This window comes from Phyllobates terribilis, unplaced genomic scaffold, assembly GCF_046119375.1.
Source record: "Phyllobates terribilis strain yellow unplaced genomic scaffold, ASM4611937v1 Scaffold_1__5_contigs__length_1240528914, whole genome shotgun sequence".
NCBI classification, from domain to species: domain Eukaryota; kingdom Metazoa; phylum Chordata; class Amphibia; order Anura; family Dendrobatidae; genus Phyllobates; species Phyllobates terribilis.
In genome coordinates, this window is record NW_027362761.1 from 537,272,722 (window position 1) to 537,294,414 (window position 21,693).

Here is a 21,693-nt window from a genome sequence, read left to right on the forward strand (position 1 = left end):
GAATCATACTTGGTATGGGGGTAGTGGCATCATGCTATTTATGAGGGCATATAGATGCCACATTCTTTGCATGGGGGGCTGTGGGGGCATCATATTGTGTGAGGAGAGCTGTTGATCAAGATACAGCTATACTTATTAAATATACTTAATATAATAATATATTTTATTATACTTACATGCTGAGTAACAGGAGCAGTATGATTTAGAATTATAAATTTTATAAAAAACAATAAATTGTATGGTTCTCCCCTGGCTTCCATAGGAGATTTTTTAAACTACAGGAAAACATATTCGGCTGCAATTTACTATACAAATAAATCTCAGTAAATTAGAATAATTAACAAAAAACACCTGCAAAGACTTCCTAAGCATTTAAAAAGGTCCCTTCGTCTGTTTCAGTAGGCTCCACAATCATGGGGAAGACTGCTGACTTGACAGATGTCCAGAAGGCAGTCATTGACACACTCCACAAGGAGGGTAAGCCACAAAAGGTCATTGCTAAAGAAGCTGGATGTTCACAGAGTGCTATATCCAAGCATATCAAAGTGGAAAGTTGAGTGGAAGGAAAAAGTGTGGTATAAAAAGGTGCACAAGCAACCGGGATAACCGCAGCCTTGAAAGAATTGTTAAGAAAAGGCCATTCAAAAATTTGGGGGAGATTCACAAGGAGTGGACTGCTGCTGGAGTCATTGCTTCAAGAGCCACCACACACAGACGTATCCAGGACATGGGCTACAAGTGTCGCATTCCTTGTGTCAAGCCCCTCATGACCAATAGACAACGCCAGAAGTGTCTTACCTGGGCCAAGGAGAAAAAGACCTGGACTGCTGCTCAGTGGTCCACGGTGTACTTTTCAAATGAAAGTAAATTTTGCATTTCATTTGGACATCAAGGTCCCAGAGTCTGGAGGAAGAGTGGAGAGGCCACAATCCAAGCTGCTGGAGGTCTAGTGTGAAGTTTCCACAATCAGTGATGGTTTGGGGAGCCATGCCATCTGCTGGTGTAGGTCCACTGTGTTTTATCAAGACCAAAGTCAGCGCAGCCGTCTACCAGGAGATTTTAGAGCACTTCATGCTTCCCTCTGCCGACAAGCTTTTTGGAGATGGAAATGGCATTCTCCAGCAGGACTTGGCCCCTGTCCACACTGCCAAAAGTACCAATACCTGGCTTACACACAACAGTATCACTGTGCTTGATTGTCCAGCAAACTCTCCTGATCTTAACCCCATAGAGAATCTATTGTAGAGAATCTATGGGGTATTGTCAAGCGGAAGATGAGAGACCCCAGAGCCAACAATGGAGACAAGCTGAAGGCTGCTATCAAAGCAACCTGGGCTTCCATAACACCTCAGCAGTGCCACAGGCTGATCGCCTCCATGCCACGCCACATTGATGCAGTAATTGATGCAAAAGGAGGCCCGACCAAGTAATGAGGGCATTTACTGAACGTACATTTCGGATTTTAAAAACCGTTTTCAAGCTGTTACTATAAAGTATTCTAATTTACTGAGATAGTGACTTTTGTGTTTTCATTGGCTGTAAGCCATAATCATCAACATTAACAGAAATAAACACTTGAAATAGATCACTCTGTGTGTAATGACTCTATATATTATATGAGTTTCACTTTTTGTATTGAAGAACTGAAATAATGTAACTTTTTGATGATATTCTAATTATAATGGGTATCCCAGTATCACATATGACAGTCTTAGATACACCACCTTATAATGTGGGGAATGCAGTGTGTAGTTCTCTATGGCTCATATTACCACTCAGAAAGTTTTTATATCTTCAGTATCTGAAGTTCAGATTCTGACATGAAGGAACTGTTCCCTTTTAACCATTTCATTCCCGAGGCATTCTAACCAGGGCAGTGGCTCTCCTGACACACCCAGCTATATGATGCCTCGTGCACAGCCCTCCTTCCAGTGTACGACCTTACTGACTGTGCGGACATTATCCTCTCCCCGCAGAGCAGTTACCGAGTCATACGAGGTAAGTGCGAATGATGGAAATGGGGGAAAAACAGAGCTGGGGAGTTTATAGAGAATGTATGCATGTCCACATTCATCTCCGGACTGTCCAGTGTGACAACGTATCACTGATGTAATATTAGGGAAAATCCAAGAACTCGCTCATTAAACTAAATTATCATTTACATATTTCATATTTAAATATATTATTTAATGTAGCATAGCTGAATTTTGCTTTTGATACATGTTATCTGCAGTCCTATGTAACACCACAAATAACAGTGAAAACTTTCTGAGTACAGATAAAGTAGTAGTCTCATGAAGTCCTATGTAACACCAGAGATAGTACAGTGATAACTCTCTGAGTACATATAATGTAATAGATGTCACTTGCAGTCCTATGTAAAACCACAGATTATACAGTGATACATCACTGAGTACAGATAATGTAGTAGATGTCATCTGCAGTCCTATGCAACACCAGCAATAACACAGTGATAACTCTTCTAATGTAGATAATGTATTAGATGTTATCTGCAGTCCTATGTAACAACACAGTGATAACTTTCTGAGTACAAATAATGTAATTACTTGCAGTCCTATGTAACACCAGAGATAACACAGTGATAACTCTCCTAATGTAGATAATGTATTGGATGTTATCTGCAGTCCTATGTAACACCACAGATAACACAGTGATAATTCTGAGTACAGATAATGCAATAGATGTGACCTGCAGTCCTATGTAACACCAGAGACAACACAGTGATAACTTTCTGAGTACAGATAATGTAGTGACCTGCATTCCTATGTAACCCCAGATATAAGTTATAACTGAGTACAGTTAATGAAGTAGATGTTAAATGCAGTCCCATGCAACCGCCACATAACACAGTGCTATGTCTCTGAGTACACATAAAGTAATATATGTTACTAGCAGTCCTATGTAACACCACACATAATACAGTGATAACTCTCTAACATTCTTACAAAAAAGGACTCTTCAGTTGTATCCTGGACCCTGGGGCAATAGGGATATTACCTGGTTAGGTAAGTTACGCTATAATTCTTTCACCCATATGTGTATTATGCCATTCATTATGTTCTGTGATGTGCGACCTGAATGTGTGAAATACCGCATGATAGATGCTGGTGAGTGACGTGTATCTAGTAATAATATGGAGATACGCCACCGGTCATTAATCACTTTGTGTAGGGTGTTGCTGAGTAGCTGTTTAGGTTTGTTATGTACTGCCAATTAAGGGTGAGGATTTTACACTGTGTCCTTTAAAAGGTTAATGTTCACTTTAATTGCTGCATCAAGGGTCAGCGCGAGATCAATGCCACAAGCATAGTCATACCGCCTGTTAGTGTTCCTGAGAGCCTACAATGAAATTTCTTCTCACCAGTAGTGGTCAGACACACGTGGAAATGGAAGGGGGAGGTTGTGTTGCAGAAAAACATCCACGTCTTAGTTAGCTAGCAAGTGGGAGTGAGTAAGCAATCACTATTAAGGTACTTAATTAGGTCCAAAGTGGAGCAAAATAAAAGCTCCAGCATGAAATGCATTGAGCAGGGGGTGGACATGATGATCCTGGAGGTCCCTTCCAACTGTAACATTCTATGATTCTATGTAGCATGTGAGCAAAGTCATAGGTAAAGGAGACCAGAACACCTGCATAACAGAGTACCGACTGGAGTGGATTAATTGCCACATTAGGGGGAAGCTTTTTCTTTCTGTGAAGAGTACATCTGCTTGTGAGGGACAAGGGGTTATCTGCCTGAGTGGAGAGAGGAAAGCCTTACCAGAGGAATCTGAAAACTGATGCTTGAGTGTTAAAGGGATTGTCCAGACTTGGGGTTCAAGTCTGCATCCACTTTATGTGATTAGATCAAAGCCAGACACGTCTAGCCGGAATGTGGCCGAAAGTATACAAATCGTATACTTGCAGTCACATGACTGCCCCGCACACTGCCAGCATTGGAGAATCCTTACAGCGAGCATTGTACGTGGTGTGAGGATTCACAAGTCTACAGTCATACAGGGTGACTGCAGACTTGAGCCGCCCCAAACCTTGACAACCCTATTAAGTGGAGTGCCGTGCCAGAGACAGCTAGGAGATTGGTGCTTTTGTGGGGAACTTTAAAGTGTTAACTGTTAAAAGTAGGCCACCAGAGTGTGCACAGTGCCAGCCAAACTACTGCAGGATATTGCTGCTAAAGAGAGGTGTGTGACAAGGATTGTGACTGTGTGCTGTGCTGCTGAGAGAGGGACCACGAGACTATTGAAAAGTGATGGAAGTTTTATTGAGGACTGAACACTTATTGTCAAAAATAACTTCTATCTCTGTTAAAATCAACTTGTTGCCTAACGTGAAACCTTTGAAACCATCAAGCTTATTGCCTTCTTGTGAGTAAAGTTCTTGAACTAATTGTTTACACCTGCACATTTCTGTTATCCCTCTACTACCACCTAGAGACACTACATCCTATAACATATATTTAAAGGGGCTCACCTTCTCGTCTTATAAAAACAGAGTGGGCTGGCTCCCCCATAACTTAAACCAACCACCTTACAGTCCTGTGTAACAGCACAGATACAGGCAGACAGGTATCTGGGATCACAGTGCTTGGGGTCCATTAGGATCTGGATAAACATGCTTGTCATGGAAAGGGTGGGGCAGCAGTAGGATAATCTTTCCCATTTTCTCCCAAGAGTCTACCTATATCTGCTCACAGCACCATTTGATATAACTTTTCGAAATAACACAACAAATAATATTTTGCTATAACATTGGGTTTATGTATCAATCCCATTTTTTCTATTTTTACTATGTTATTTCATGCTGCAATTTTCCTCATTAAAGCCTATGGGGGATGTTTTCACAAATAGGTGCTAGATCAAGAATGCTGCAGTTAGGAAATCCTGACAACTGATTTTCATGCGGAAAGAAAAAATGTCAAAACTTTGCTCACGTGGTTGACCTCCAGCCCCTGCAGCACTGACCTGAATTTGCTCTTGATAATGTAGCGTGTGCACTTTTACTGCTGCAGGGTCTGAACTCTGAATATTGTAAGCAGCATATAAAGTTTCATGCTTCAAAGAAATTCTCTCCAGCTGGAGATTAAAGGGAATCTGTCAACAGCGTTTTTGTCATTTAATTTGAGCGCAGAATAATGTAAAGACAGAGACTCTGATTCCAGCAATGTGTCACTTACTGGACTGCTTGCTGTAGTTTTGATAAAATCACAGTTTTATAAGCAGGAGATTATCACTAGTAAACTATTAAGTAGGACTGCTGCTAAACCTGCTGCAATGTACTCCTCAATATTCATGAGCTCTGTAACCATGCCCCCACCACTGATTGGCAGCTTTCTGCCTATGCACAGTGTACACAGAAATTTATTGATGCATATATATTAAATGGAAATATATTCGGGACAGAACAGAACAGGAGAAGAACTTTGGTATTCTGGTTACAAGTAAGCTGAGCAGCAGTACTCAATATCAGGCAGCAGCTGCAAAAGTAAACAGGATTTTGGGGTATATAAAAATAGATGTAAAATACTGTGATCCCAACGTATTGTTAACCTTTTATAAATCACTGGTGAGGCCACATCTAGAATATGGGATCCAGTTTTGGGCTCCACATTCTAAAAAGAATAATGCAAAGCTAGAGTCAGTTCAAAGGCTGCAACTAGATTATTACATGGCATGGAAGGTCTTTTCTATAATGAGAAGTTTTTAAAGTCTTTTTGTGCATTTTGGAAAAAAATAATTTAATTTACATGTATCACTACTAGTGTTGAGGGAGCATGGTCGACACTGCTCGGTACTCGCCCGAGCATCTCACTACTCGGGATGTTCGGAGCGCTCCGAGCATTTCCGGGTTACTCGGGCGGGAGCTCGGGTCTCCGCCCTGCACGTTTGGTGCTCTTTACAGAGCCAATGAACATGCAGGGATTGCCAGCCAGTCACTGTAATGCAGCAGCCATGTTGTTTGTGGGCATTACAGTGATTGGCTGGCTGCACAGCATCACATCGAGTATTTAAAACCAGGCACCGCCATCTTGGACACAGTCGCTCCGGATCAGACAGTGTAGGGAGAGTGCTGCTGACCTAGGGAGAGATTTATACTGCGAAATAGGTAGTGTAGGGTCTCTAAAGCCTGCTAAATCAAACAAACAGTCCTTCTCAGGACTAATATCCATCCCAGATATCAGGAAGGCAGGCAGGCAGGCTGTATAAGAGACGCAGAGGTTATAACAGCAAACACTGCATTACAGTCCTGTGTGCTCCTGCTGTCAAATTGCTAGACTTATTCCCCGGTCTCAGGGGCCAGGAAAAATCCTTTTTTTTTATCTAAATCCTGTATTTTTTTTTTCCTCAGTCAGACTGTCCAAATACGCGTCTTATTAACCTTTTGGTATTCCCCCCACCTCAAAAAAAAAAAATTCAGCGTGTCTGTGACTGTTCAGACACCAATATGTTTAAAAGAGTCTGGTGTAGGTCAGAAAAATAACTGTGGTTTTGCAGTTCCACTGGTCAAATCTCTGTATTATCCTTTTTTTGGCATTTTTTGCCATAAAAAAAACAGTAATAGTGTCTCCCTGACTGGTCAGACACAAATATATCTGTTTAAAAGATTCTGGTGTAGGCTAGAAAAATATAACTGTGGTTTTGCAGTTCCACAGGTCAAATCTCTGTATTATCCAGCTTTTGGTATTTTTTCCATAAAGAAAGACAGTAATAGTGTCTCCCTGATTGTTCAGACACAAATATATCTGTTTGAAAGATTCTGGTGTAGGCCAGAAAAGTATAACTGTGGTTTTGCAGTTCCACAGGTCAAATCTCTGTATTATCCTTTTTTTGGCATTTTTTGCCGTAAAAAAAAACAGTAATAGTGTCTCCCTGATTGTTCAGACACAAATATATCTGTCTGAAAGATTCTGGTGTAGGCCAGAAAAGTATAACTGTGGTTTTGCAGTCCCACAGGTCAAATCTCTGTATTATCCTTTTTTGGCATTTTTGGCCGTAAAAAAAAACAGTAATAGTGTCTCCCTGAATGTTCAGACACAAATATATCTGTTTGAAAGATTCTGGTGTAGGCCAGAAAAATATAACTGTGGTTTTGCAGTTCCACGGGTCAATTCTCTGTATTATCCAGCTTTTGGTATTTTTTCCGTAAAGAAAAACAGTAATATTGTCTCCCTGATTGTTCAGACACAAATATATCTATTTGAAAGATTCTGGTGTAGGCCAGAAAAATAGAACTGTGGTTTTCCTCTTCCACGGTTCTAATCTCCTTTTTATTACCTTTTTTCCATTGATAGTGCGAGTGTAAGCTATTTTACTTCATTTACAATGGGCAAGGCGTGTGGCAAGGGACGTGGAACTGGACGTTCTGGTGATGGTGCGTGTAGAGGATGGGGCCGTGGCTAAGGTGAAAATGTGCCACAACCAACAGCCACATCTTCTCACTCCCAGTTCTTGACCGAATTACTAGGGAAGCACACAACAACAAGACCACTATTGCGAACTGATCAGTTTGAACAAGTTATTAATTGGATAGCAGATAATACTTCCAGTTACCTGGGCACCACCACCTCCGGTCTGTCTTCCACACGGTCAAGTTTTAGTAGCCGTGAGTCTCGAACGCATACTCCTCCTCACCCTGATGCTCCTTCCTCCCACCATGCCGAGTGTCGTCAGACAGCAACTGATCCCACACTTGGACACTCTGAAGAGCTGTTCACTGGTCCATTTCCATATTTGTGCCCCTCGCCTGCTCCACTTGAAGTGGTGGAAGAGGAGATCCCATGTAGCGATGCCCAAATATTTGAACAGCCATGGCCAGAGGAAGTCGACGCTGGCAATTTGTCACAGGAGGTGGACGATGACGAGACACAATTGCCATGAAGTGAGGAGGAGGATTGTGGTGCGCAAGTGGAAGAGGAGGAGGTGGTGGATGAGGTGGCAGGAGGACACGCAGAGCAAAGCCAGCAGCACACGGGGGGGGGGAGGCAGAGTACCCCAAGAAGCAGTGTGGTGGCCGCAGACAGAAGGCGGGCAACCGTTCCCCGTAACGCCAACACGAGGGACGTTGCCAGTACAACCGGTAGGTCTTCCAGAGTCAGGAATTTTTTTAAAGACTCTGCTGATAACCCCAAAAATGCCATTTGTACCACCTGCCATGCCAGCATCAGCAAGGGTGACAAAACTACCAGCCTGACCACCACCAGCATGATCATGCACATGGCAGCAAAGCACCCGACTTTGTGGGGTGAACCCCAGGGTCCATGACCAGTGTCAGCTGGTGTCACCACTGCTTCTTCCGCTGTTGTGCGTGTAATAGAACCCCCTGTTGTGCGTGCAAGGCAATCCCCTGTCCATACTGCATGCAAATATGCCCCCTCCTCTCAGTCTTCACTTGTTATGGCAGTTTCTCAAGAAACAGCATCAACGTCCACATCCACGTCCCACCACAGCGTTCAGTTGTCCATATCCCAGACCTTAGAACGAAAGCGCAAATTCGAAGCCAACGCTCCACAGGCCACAGTCCTAAATTCGCACATTTCACGACTGTTTGCGTTGGAAATGCTGCTCTTTAGGCTGGTGGAGACGGAATCCTTCTGCAACCTTATGGCGGTGGCCGTCCCTCGGAACTCGGTTCCCAGCCGACACTATTTTGCCCGGTGTGCCATCCCCGCACAACACAAGCACGTGTCCCAAAACATCTGCCGTGCCCTCAGCAACGCAGTTACTGGGAGAGTCCACCTGACAACGGACACGTGGACAAGTGCTTGTGGCCAGGGACGGTACATCTCCCTGACGGCACACTGGGTAAACATAGTGGAAGCCGGGACCCAGTTGGACCTTGGGATGGAACACATCCTCCCCACACCGAGGATTGCAGGCCCTATGTCAGTCAGAGTTGCCCCCACAGTGTACAGCTCCATGTACGCATCATCCTCCTCCTCCTCCTCATGTTCAGCCTCCATCTCAGATATCACCACATCAGTTACAAGCTGGAAGCACTGCAGTACTGCCTCCGCCAAGCGGCAACAGGCTGTGCTGAAACTCATAAGCTTAGGTGATAAACCTCCACTGCTTGTGAGTGTTAGAACCTTGCTCTTAGGTCTTTTTTCCTTTGCTGGTCACATGACCTTGTTGGCCTATTTAATCCTGCTCCGCCCTTCTGGCTTTGCTGGACTTCATTGTATATCTACTTTCTAGCTAGCCTGTGCTCTGTGTCTTGCTCTGTTAGTTTGCTTGGTCTACTGACCTCTATGTTCTATATATTTTGTTTGTTCGTCTGTCTGCTACTATTTCTGTTAGGAGGTGTCCCATATTCCTCCCAGTCCTTAGTACTTGTAGGGATTCCTTCCCCACATCTATAGGTCTCCGTACAGACTAGCTTAGGACTTTAGCAGGTCTGATCGCAGGATCAGGTTCCCTGTTACATCGTAGGGATTAAGCTGAGTTCTATCGTAGGGACAGATCTCCTCTCTTTCCTTAGCTCTGGTAGCAGAACATAACAGTGAGTTGTGGACAGCTGTGAAAGAGCAGGCAGATCTGTGGCTGAGACCACTGAACCTACATCCAGGCATGGTTGTGTGTGACAATGGCCGTAACCTGGTGGCGGCTCTGAGGCGAGGCGAGATCACACACGTACCATGCCTGGCTCATGTGCTTAACCTCGTGGTTCAGTGGTTTCTTAAATCGTACCCCGAGTTGCCAGATCTGCTCGTCAAAGTACGCCGCCTGTCAGCTCATTTTTACAAGTCGGCTACAGCTTCCACCGCCCTTGCTGTGTTGCAGCAGCGTTTGCAGCTTCCGGCACACCGACTGGTGTGTGATGTCCCCACACGTTGGAACTCTACCCTCCACATGTTGCAAAGGATTTGTGAGCAGAAGAGAGCAGTTGTGGAGTACCAGCTGCAACAAGGCCATCAATATTTAGGTCAGAATCCACACATAAGACCTCAGGAGTGGACCTGGATGTCTGACATATGTACCATCCTGACAAACTTTGAGGAGTCCACCAAGATGGTGATTGGTGATGACGCCATCATTAGCGTCAGCATCCCACTTGTCTGTCTTTTGCAACGCTCTCTGCAGAGAATTAAAGAGGAGGCATTGAAGCCAGAGTATGATGAGATGGATCAAGAAGCCGTAGCGGGCGATTACACACAGCCCAGCCTCATCTCATCCCAATGTGCATTGGGGGACAATGAGGGAGAGGAGGAGGAGGAGGAGGAAGAACAGGAGCTGGTATCATGCGCTGTAGACGGTAGTACCTGTACAACTGTCATACAGTCGGTTCAGCGTGGGTGGCCTGAGGACAGGGGGGAGGAGGAGGAGGAGGAGAGCATGGTCAGTCATCATCTTGGTGAGGACACGGAAGTTTTGCCCCTTACCAGTCTGGCACGCATGGCTGACTGTTACGCTGCCTTAACCGTGACCCTCGCGTTGTCAAAATATTGGGTGACAGTCATTACTGGTTGGTGACACTTTTAGACCCCCGCTACAAGGACAACTTTCACTCTCTTCTTCCTGAGGTGGAGAGGTCTACAAAAATGTGGCAGTACCAGAAGGCCCGTGCTGCAGAACTGTTAAAAAAATTCCCATCTGAACATGCTAGCGGCAGAGGTCACAGTTCATTGACCAACCAAGGCATACAGGCAAGAGAGACGCAACTCCAATCCAGCAGAGGCAGGGGAATACTGCCAACATTCTGGGACAGTTTTCTGAGACCCGCCCAGCTTACAGGCCCTGAGGCGCTGAGTACTCTCACAAGGAGTGGAAAGTTTCAAAAGATGGTGAGAGAGTACCTTGCCGACCATACCAGCATCCTCCGTGATTCCTCTGTGCCTTTTAATTATTGGGTATCCAAGCTGGATACTTGGAATGAACTCGCTCTGTACGCCTTCGAGGTCCTGGCCTGCCCTGCCGCTAGCGTGTTATAAGAGCGTGCTTTTAGTGCCGCTGGGGGAATTATAACTGATAAGCGCACTCGCCTGTCAACTGACAATGCTGACAAGCTGACCCTTATCAAAATGAACAAGGGCTGGATTGGGCCAGACTTCTCATCACCACCAAATGACAGCAGAGTAATAAAGTCAAATCCACTGTGTTATTTCGGGAGGTGTATTCCCATGCACCGCTTCACACCCACACATGGGTGTACGCTTCCTCATTTCGGCTGTATTTTGCTCTTCTCCTTCCTAATTTTTGCCACCTTTTGCTTGGAAGGCATAGGCAAAGACTATGGGAGACCCACTCCCCAGTAATGGGAATAATGTTTTTAATATGCTGTACTGCATGGCTCTTGTAAGGGACATTAAAATCGTCTTGTTAAGCTACTGCGACCTCCACCATTTTTCCAAGGGGCATTTAAAACGTCTTGTTAAGCTACTGCAACCTCCACGTCTCTTCCAAGGGGCATTAAAACCGTCTTGTTAAGCTACTGCGACCTCCACGTCTCTTCCAAGGAGCATTTAAACCGTCTTGTTAAGCTACTGCAACCTCCACGTCTCTTCCAAGGGGCATTAAAACCGTCTTGTTAAGCTATTGCAACCTCCACGTCTCTTCCAAGGGGCATTAAAACCGTCTTGTTAAGCTACTGCAACCTCCACCACTTTTCCAAGGGGCATTAAAACCGTCTTGTTAAGCTACTGCAACCTCCACGTCTCTTCCAAGGGGCATTTAAGCCATCTTGTTAAGCTACTGCGACCTCTGCGTCTCTTCCAAGGGGCATTAAAACCGTCTTGTTAAGCTACTGCGACCTCCACGTCTCTTCCAAGGGGCATTAAAACCGTCTTGTTAAGCTACTGCAACCTCCACGTCTCTTCCAAGGGGCATTAAAACCATCTTGTTAAGCTACTGCGACCTCCACGTCTCTTCCAAGGGGCATTAAAACTGTCTTGTTAAGCTACTGCAACCTCCACGTCTCTTCCAAGGGGCATTAAAACCGTCTTGTTAAGCTACTGCGACCTCCACATCTCTTCCAAGGGGCTTTAAAACCATCTTGTTAAGCTACTGCGACCTCCATGTCTCTTCCAAGGGGCATTTAAACCATCTTGTTAAGCAACTGAGACCTCCACCACTTTTCCAAGGGGCATTAAAACCGTCTTGTTAAGCTACTGCAACCTCCACGTCTCTTCCAAGGGGCTTTAAAACCATCTTGTTAAGCTACTGCGACCTCCATGTCTCTTCCAAGGGGCATTTAAACCATCTTGTTAAGCAACTGAGACCTCCACCACTTTTCCAAGGGGCATTAAAACCATCTTGTTAAGCTACTGCGACCACCATGTCTCTTCTAAAGGGCATTAAAACCGTCTTGTTAAGCTACTGCTACCTCCACGTCTCTTCCAAGGGGCATTAAAACCGTCTTTTTAAGCTACTGCGACCTCCACCACTTTTTCAAGGGGCATTGATATTGTCTTTTTATATCACTGCGAACTCCACCATTCTTCCAACAGGCATTGCATTTCCTCCTAATTTTAGTCTGCTTTTGCTTTTCAATGCATAGGCGAACACTAAGGGAAACCCACTCCCCAATAATGGGTAGAAGGTTTTTAGAATGCTGTAATCCACGTCTGTGTGGACACCCGGCCGCGTGGCGGCTGGGGACCGAGTATGGACACCCGGCCGCCCCCTGGCGGCTGGAGACCGAGGGTGGACACCCGGCTACCGGGCGGCTGGGGATTGAGTATGGATACCAGGCCGCCGACGCAGCCATGACATGGTAGCCGGCGTCTGCCTCCACATGCCTAAAAGGCCCAATTTCAAGTGTAAGCAAGCTAGCAGTATGGTATTGCAGCCTGGGGGTGGGTGGCAGGTTGCACACTTACGCTTGCATTCCAAGAAAACAAAGCAGATGCTAACTTCTATCATCATCATCATGCTCCTCACCATGGCACTCTCAACTCCCCTGATGGAGAAGCCAGGGCCCACCGGAGGAGTCTGGTTCTCTGGTAGGCTCGTCCAATGCTGCCCTAAAGCAGGCCGTGCTAAGAAAAGTGTGGGGGGAAGTTCCAAGGAGAAATAGGGGCGGCTGGGGACCGTTTATGGACACCCGGCCGCGGGGCGGCTGGGGACCGAGTATGGACACCCAGCCACCGGGCGGCTGGGGACTGAGTATGGATACCAGGCCACTGATGCAGCCATGACATGGTGGCCGGCGTCTGCCTCCACATGCCTAAAAGGCCCAATTTCAAGTGCAAGCAAGCTAGCAGTATTGCAGCCTGGAGGTGGGTGGGTGGCAGGTTGCACACTTACGTTTGCATTCCAAGAAAACAAAGCAGATGCTAACTTCTATCATCATCATGCTCCTCACCTTGGCACTCTCAACTCCCCTGATGGAGAAGCCAGGGCCCACCGGAGGAGTCTGGTTCTCTGGTGGGCTCGTCCAATGCTGCCCTAAAGCAGGCCGTGCTAAGAAAAGTGTGTGGGGGGGATGTTGCAAGGAGAAATAGGGGTGGCTGGGGACCGTTTATGGACACCTGGCCGCCCCCAGGCAGCTCGGGACCGTGTATGGACTGAGTATGGATACCACGCTGCCGAAGCAGCCATGAGGTAGTGGCCAGCTTCGGCCTCCTCCAAACTAAAAGGCCCCATTTCAAGTGCAAGCAAGCTAGCAGTATGGTATTGCAGCCCGGGGGTGGGTGGGTGGCAGGTTGCACACTTACGCTTACATTGCAAGGAATGGGGGAGGTACAATTGAACACTGCCCTGGGACAAGGACTTGCACGGGGATAGTTGCAAGTCTGCATCTTCTGATGCGGAAAGGATCATTTCTGATGGGCACACTTTTAGGCAGTGACTTGGGTGTCAGAGATGCTTCCAGGGGTCTTCCCCATGCTGTTCCCATGTCTTTTTAGCACTGTATGCTTGTGTCACACAGCACATGGCCAGATAAGATTGTAAAATGTTAAAATGACATTTCCCGGTGAATGCATGTGTCACGGTTGAAAGCAATACAAAAGTGCAAAAACGCATGAAAAATGCTACTTGTGAACATAGCCCAAGGTGTGGAGGAGTATTTTTGTTTTTGGTTCTTTATTTTACCTTATATACAAGTCTTTACCCTGGAAAGGAAGTTCCTTAACATATTTCACAGGAAAACCGTTTCAGTTTCGTTTTTGAACGTTTTATTGTGAGCCCGTAAAAGTGGCTTAATACATCTGACCACGTTGTTGACAGCAGTGACCTGGGGGTCAGAAATGCTTCCTGGGGCGATGCCCATGCTGTCCCCATGTCATTTGAGCACTGTCTCTATCGTTTTAGGCACTTTTTAGGCTTTCTACAGACTGCCGGGGGTGCCGCCGCAAAAATGCTCGGGTCTCCCATAGCGGCATTGGGCTCGTTGCTCGGGTCGAGCACCCGAGTATCACGGCAAGCTCGGCCCGAGCTTCGACCACCCGAGCATTTTAGTGCTCGCTCAACACTAATCACTACGTGTGGTCAATGCAAAGGACTGGCACATGATTTATTGATTCCAATGACCTTGTAAAGGACCAGGGGACATTCATTACATGTGAAGGAAAGAGGATTCCGGCAGTTAAATGGGAAAGGGTTCTTTACAGTTACAGTTGTCAAACTGTGTAATGGCCAATTGGAAAAGGTAGTACTTGTGGTGTAACTTGAAGATTATGAGCTCTAATGTAAAACCGATGACAATGTTCCCCAACTATCACTGTTTTTTTCATATGGGCCAAAAAGATCTTTAGGGTCTCACTATGCTCCAGGCCCTGAGTGTGACTGCAAGCCTTTTACCCTCTATAGCTACATCCCAGGTAGTAATGTCAGATACTGTATTGTCATTTAAAAAGTGTCTGGCTTCTTTTTCTCACAACACATGGTATTGAGGGTTACAAAAAATCAAGAGAATATATTATTGATCGAGAAAGATTCAACTTGATGGACCTGTTCGCTTTTGTAATGTATGTAACCATGTGATCATGGAGAACGGTCTGGAATTATCATTTTTAAATCCATTAGCATATGAATAAATAGAAGAAATATTGATAATATCAGTTTTACTTCTCTTTTTTCCTTTTTCAGAAATGTCCAGTGTGGATGCAGAAGTTGAGGCTCTACCAGCCGTGTCTTCAGAGGCTGAAGCATCATTCCCTGAGAAGGATGTATCAGTGAAAACTGATGTCCCTGCAGAGGACAGTAAATCTTCTCCTACAGAAAATGAAAATGTAGCTGAATCAGACGTCACTGTAGCTGAAAATGCAGAGAGTGAGGCTCCACCAGTGGACACTGAAGCTCAATCTGTGGCTGAAGAGCCTCCATCTGCAAAGAATGAAGCTTCATCCAAAGACACTGATGCTTCATCTGTGGCTGATGAGCCTCCATCTGTAGAAAACGAGGCCCCACCCAAACAGGGTGAGGTTCCTCCAGTGGCCGATGAGCCTGCTAGTATAGAGAATGAGGCTCCAGCAGTAGACAGTGAAGCTTCACCTGTGGAGAATGAGGCTCCAGCCAAGGACTCTGAGGTTCCTGCTACGGAAAATGAGGCTGCATCGGTAGCCACTGAGGCTCCAGCTGCAGAACGTGAGGCTCCAGCTGCAGAAAGTGAGGATGCAGCTGCAGAAAGTGAGGCTCCAGCTGCAGAAAGTGAGGCTCCAGCTGCAGAAAGTGAGGCTCCAGCTGCAGAAAGTGAGGATGCAGCTGCAGAAAGTGAGGCTCCAGCTGCAGAAAGTGAGGCTCCAGCTGCAGAAAGTGAGGCTTCATCTGTGTCATCTGAGGCATCATCTGCAGAGAGTGATCCTCCAGCTGAAGAGAAGAATGCCCCATCAGAGGCCATTGAAGCTACAGCCACAGAGACTGATGCCCCATCAGCTGAAAATAATGCACCATCAGTAGAAAATGAAGTACAATCACCTGGTAAGTCTGATATACAGGGTTGTGACAAGAAGCCATGCACTTGTCTTCTTATATTACCAGAAGAATTTATGAGTGGTTCTATTGAAAAGATTCTTCACTTTGGACAATCCGTGCTTGTTGGAAAGCTCCTTTTAATCATAACATTGCTGGGACCACCAGCAATCAGCTATAATCTGTTGTTCTAATTTTCTGCAGCGTCACCACAGGGGAAATGAAGAATTACACATTGTCCACTACATTTTTTAGGTTGTCTGTGTAATGTATGACAGGAAAGGTCCTCCAGAGCAAGAGTCACTCTTTGTAACCACTCTCAATTCTAGCCACAAATGACACCTAGATGTTAGACCTTTCTCAGAATTCCATAGTTGAGTGTACAAAACTAGGGTTTAATAGGTTTCTAAGATAAAAAAAACCTTTAAGAGGAGTAGATTGTGTGTTTAACACCTGGTTACGATTGAGTGAGCTAATGGATTGTTTTCTGCGCACGAGTCCCCTTATAACATAGTGATGCTTACTTTTTTCTTGAATTTCATATAGATGTGAATGTTGAGTCTTCTGGAGAGCCAGCTGAGGTGGTGGCTAGTGCTGAGAATGAAGGTAGTGCTTTGCTGTTTGGGATATTGTATTAATTGGGAACTTCACAATAACGACCATTTCTTATAATCTTAGAACCTGTCGGTGATGCTCCAACCAGTGAGGAGCCACAGAAGTCACCAGAGAGTCAGTAATAAGGTAATCAATGACCTGCAAGCATAGGATGACTTTGGTCTATTCATTGATGCGGTCCATTGTATGGTCCTTTTGTCAGGTAGACTTATCAGGTAGAACTTCAAAAAATTCCATTGACACCCCAATCTTTCAGGAATGCAGTAAATCTTCAAAAAGCATGGGCAGTGGTTTATTGCTGTGTCCACTTACTGTATGTCTAAAATGTAAAATACTGACCATTTACTAAAAGTCTACCGGGCCAATAAAAACAACCCTATCCTGCACCTGATACAGGAGAGAGAGGCAAAAAAGCCTAAACTGACAATACAAAAAGTCCATTGCGGTATTTAGAAATATAGAAAACTTCATTAATAAAAAATTGTACAAACAGGCAGGGGAATATAAGAAAACACGTGCAATCTGATCAAATGTTCAAAGGATGCACAGGGTAGGAGCAATAATATATAATATGAGAATATCAAACAAGCTGTATAGACATTAAAGCCATATATAAATAGGTAAGCCTGCAGTGAACGCCACAAATGTGAGTCTCAAATGCCCATGTGGACCTAAGTAATGGCTCCAAAGTGTTACTGTAGTGCTGGGAAATTCCATACTAATGAGGCAGGAAGTTCATTGGGGATGGACCAATGCAAAGCTTGTGCATCAGTCTTCTTCATTACTTCCTGCCCACTTCTACCTTCTTCTCCTTGGCTTCAGGTGGAGAGTAATGAAGAAGACTGATGCATGCACTTGGCATGCATAGGTCCACTCGCCTCATTAGCATATATGTTCAGAATGACCATATAAATAGATAGATTGATATTTTTTTTGGGGGGGGTATAAAATTGATGACCGGTCCCGTTTCTACTCATTGTTACTGAAGTTATGCGGTCAGGAGGAAAAGGGGAAGACCTGTTCTAATGATTTTTTGGAGACTTTGCCATTGGGTCCCCATAATAGGATCAACTGCAGTCACTAAGCAGTGTACAGAGCTGTGATGTTCAGCTTCATACCCTCTTTACATTCGCCATTTGCCAGTGCTGATAACAGCTAATTAGTGGGTGTGCCGAGCATCGGAACTCCTTTCATCTGGGATAGATCATCAACATCAAGGTGGTGGAAATCTATTTTAAGATTGTTCGGTCTATGATCCGTTAAAGACTGTGATTCTGGGAAGAGCATTAGATGACTTATATCATTCTCCTGTTCCAGATTCTTCTATGGGTGATTCTATTAAAGCTGGAATTGAATTATCAAAATCTTCTGAGGATCCCAAAGTCTTTGATGTCAGACCAAAATCAGAGAAGGAAACTTTTTGTATGAATATCGGATGTCACTCGGCAGAGTCGTCCTCCTGTACAATGGTCTTAATACGTGGAGTCTCAACAGCAGTTTATGATTTCTATATGGTCCTTCTCAGGGACTAAACTCTTTCATTCTTTTCATGTCGGGTGTAAGATTTGCCTTTTTCTTTTGACTTGAACTTTTTGAAATAAAACTCAGGAATTTCTCTGTCAAGTTATAATGAATTAATTAGTTGAGTCTGACTAGGGGAAACCTTTTAGATTAAAGAGGATGTCCAACATTAGAGAAACATGGCTGCTTTTTTCCAAAAGTTTACTTGTGTGTGAGGTATTACAGCTCAACCCCAATCGCTGTTCAAACCAAGCCCGGATAAGTGGTGCACCCTTGACGTGGCCAACCATTTCAGGTGCACCTTCCCACCTACTTGTTTTCCATCTCTCTCATCCTCAGGTTCCTCTACAGCCTGATCTGTCAATCAAGGAAGAGTTGGGAGTAGATAGATGGTAAACAAGTAGGTGCGCTGAACTACTTGGCCACGCCAATGGTGCACCGAGCTCCTTTCCTTGGTTTGAAAAGTCATTTTGTGCTTATAGACTCCCTTGAAGGCTAGAGCTTCAGTGTGTTATATTGCCCCAATACTTCACAGTACAAGCTTGCATGCGGTATGGGAGCCATGTTCAGTGTAACAAGAGGGATGGGACTTTAACATGCTTTCTGAAATAAACTAATTTAATCTAACATTGTTGGATTTTTTCCATCATTAGCGCATGTCATCCTTTCCCATAGGCTTACATTGCATACAATATCTTAGTTAGTCTTATTATGTCTGGGCCAGAGTATACAGTCAGCCTACTTCACATGGCAATATTTTGCATCAGTATTTGTCAACCAAAATCTGGAGGACTGAGTCCAAAATATGGAGGAGTTGAAAAGTTTATCACTCATTCAGACAAGCTTATTCTACGTTCGAGAGATGTCTGTAAAACATATAACATACGGGCCAATGCACCTCAATGGCGTAATTAACATGAATGTTTTGTGGGAAAAATCGCAGCATGCAGTAGCCTAATCTATAATTTTTTTCATCATAGACGTTCACTAAACTCAATGGGCGCGTTGAAAGAATGGATGTAATACAGGTACCGCTTCCATCGGCTGCTATTTGGAAGCGGTGTCAGAACCTGAGCAATGCTTACAAGCTTTGATGCTGAGCTTGTAAGCACTGCACTGATACTGGCCGGGATCGGATGAGTGCACTGTTAGCTCGCAATCCCGTCCAGCCTCAGTCACATTGTGCTTCCATTGCTGCAGAAGCAAAGCTGCCTCATATTGCAGCATTAGAGCACTCACAGTTTGGTTCTGCTGCACCACAATGCTGCTGGCTAGAACTGTCAATCATGCAGCAGTGCCCACCCCCCCAGAAACCAGGAAGCCAGGAGGCTGGAGAATGGTGCGCTTATGACAAATAAGATGAAACAAAACATTAAATTAACTCTGTAACTCTCTAATTAGAAATGCCATATAGTGTCAAAATGAGTCACAGCCTGGTAAAGTGCCATAAAACTGTATTGAAGGTACAGTCCCAACTAAATATCAAACAATAGAGTGCCAATAAGGTTATGAAGGGGGAGATTTATCAAACATGGTGTAAAGTGAAACTGTCTCAGTTGCCCTTAGCAGCCAATCAGATTTCCACTTATCATTCCTCACAAAGTTTATAGTCAAAAACCAAAAAAGTGTCAGTGATTTGAAAAATGACATAAGAGATTCATTTCAAGAAATTAAGACCCAAAGAGACTTGTGCAAAAAAGTTTGTCGAAGCGTAAGAGGCGACTTCAAAGCTGTGCAAATTATAATGGAAAACAGTTTGAGCACCTGCGTTGATAACATTTAAGGGCTTTTGTATTATTGTTCAGAATAAAATTTAATTGTCAATGTTATGCTTGTGTTAGTAAATATAATTTTATATATAAATCAAAATAAATGTTATTATTTTCTGGCCACCTACTTTTGGACCACCCTGTATATTGTTAGACTGAATAATAACACAAGAATAAATAGTAAATGCATTGTCCAGATAGTGGTGTAAGGTTCCCAAATAAATGGTATGTTCAGCACATACTGTCCTCGGAAAAATAGTGCACTGGACTGGCCCACAGGAGAACTGGAGAATCCTTCGGTGGGCCCCTATGCAATTGTAAGCCACCTACCCCCAACATGAGCAGTAGTTGGCAAATAGATTAATTCACTATATACAGACAAAAGCAGGATCTCATCATTCATTCAACAAACTAACTAGTTTATTTTTATATAGAAGCAGAAGTAAATTTGTGAAAGAGGGTAATATAATAATTGCATGAAGCTGAACAGTGGGCCCCCCAAGTCAATGTTACTGGTGGGCCTTTGCCACCCCAGTCCAACAATCCTAGTAGGCATCAGATTTTCAGTCTGTAACATGAATCTACATCTCACTTTTACATCTTCAGATGTTTTTGGATCTACAGATTTCCTCGGGATGGAAGATTTGGACAACAGACTTAGTGGGGCACAGACCCTATAATGTCTCCTGACATATCTCAGCAACATATCAGATCGATTTTATCTGCTTCCTGACATGGTCAATTTCATTATTGTGCTTTCTGTTTTTTCGATTCTGTCAGGTAGGCGGTGGTTTGCAAGGCTCCCGTCCAGCAGCCACGGATTAATGACCTGGTCACTGGACCAGGATTCGATTTGCTCATCTTTAGGAATACACCAAGTCTTATACTCCATTCACAGCCAAAGCTGCTAGCATACTGCATGTTTTCCTTAGAAATAGTATTACTCCTGCAATGTGATCTTCCTAAGTAAACGTGAGCCCTAAAGACATCACAGGATCGAAGTTCACACAAGACTTACCGTATTTGTTGACTGATCCATCCCATATATCTCAGGGCAGGATTTTCTACAAGCTTCAGATGAATGTGAACCTAATAAACAAGCAGCAAACCCTGCGCGTGTAATGTTATATAGAGCCACTTGGTTTCCTATGTAAAAAACTGCAGAGGAAGAATCTCATGGAACAAAGATGTATGGTATGTGCGCAATAGCACAAATACTAATTAAAAATGGAATGTCACACATAATAAAATCGGAGGTCACACACCCAGTATATAGTGCAGTAATAACACCGTAAGTCCGTAATAACCCAGCTAGTGCCTCTGAGTTATGGGAATTTATCCTGTATCAACAGCCCTGGTTATATACTAGGTATTCTCGTCTTGCTGCTGTCGTTTCTCACTGTGTTACTCTCCATACTTGACATGTACTTCTCGAATTGTGCACCTTACAGGCCGAGTGATCTTCACAGTTTTGCAGTTATGTGTGACATTCCATTTTTAATGAGTGTTTTACTATTGTGGTAAAATAATAGTTGTTTTTATGGCCACCATATATTTTTGTGGTACGAGCCTCTTTCTCTGAAGGTTATACAGTGGTGTGAAAAAGTGTTTGTCCCCTTCCAGATTTCTTATTCTTTTGCATGTTTGTCACACTTTAAATGTTTCAGATCAGAAAACAAATTTAAATATTAGACAAAGATAAACACAAGTAATCACAAAATGCAGTTTTTAAATTAAGGTTTTTATTATTAAGGGAAAAAGAAATCCAAACCTACAGGGCCCTGTGTGAAAAAGTGATCCCCCCTGCCCTTGGAACATAAATTAACTGTGGTTTATCACATCTTTGGGGCGCTGAGTTCAATTTCCCTAGCCACACACAGGCCTGTTTACTGACACACCTGTTCTCAATCAAGAAATCACT

The 21,693-nt window shown here is 44.2% G+C and overlaps 1 protein-coding gene across 2 annotated transcripts; it reads left to right on the forward strand.

Annotated features, from left to right (window-relative positions):
- The first annotated feature begins 1,847 nt into the window (after positions 1–1,847).
- LOC141168720 (uncharacterized) lies at positions 1,848–19,812 on the forward strand. Of its 2 annotated transcripts, XM_073655072.1 has the most exons (5): positions 1,848–1,998; positions 15,046–15,876; positions 16,414–16,473; positions 16,546–16,608; positions 17,800–19,809. In XM_073655072.1, exons 2-4 carry the CDS (start codon positions 15,048–15,050, stop codon positions 16,602–16,604), a joined length of 948 nt encoding a protein of 315 aa, XP_073511173.1. In that variant the 5' UTR covers positions 1,848–1,998; positions 15,046–15,047; the 3' UTR covers positions 16,605–16,608; positions 17,800–19,809. The 2 variants fall into 2 exon arrangements, with proteins under 2 accessions (XP_073511173.1, XP_073511174.1); XM_073655073.1 differs by lacking the exon at positions 16,414–16,473 and having other exon boundaries at positions 17,800–19,812.
- Positions 19,813–21,693: the final 1,881 nt, after the last annotated feature.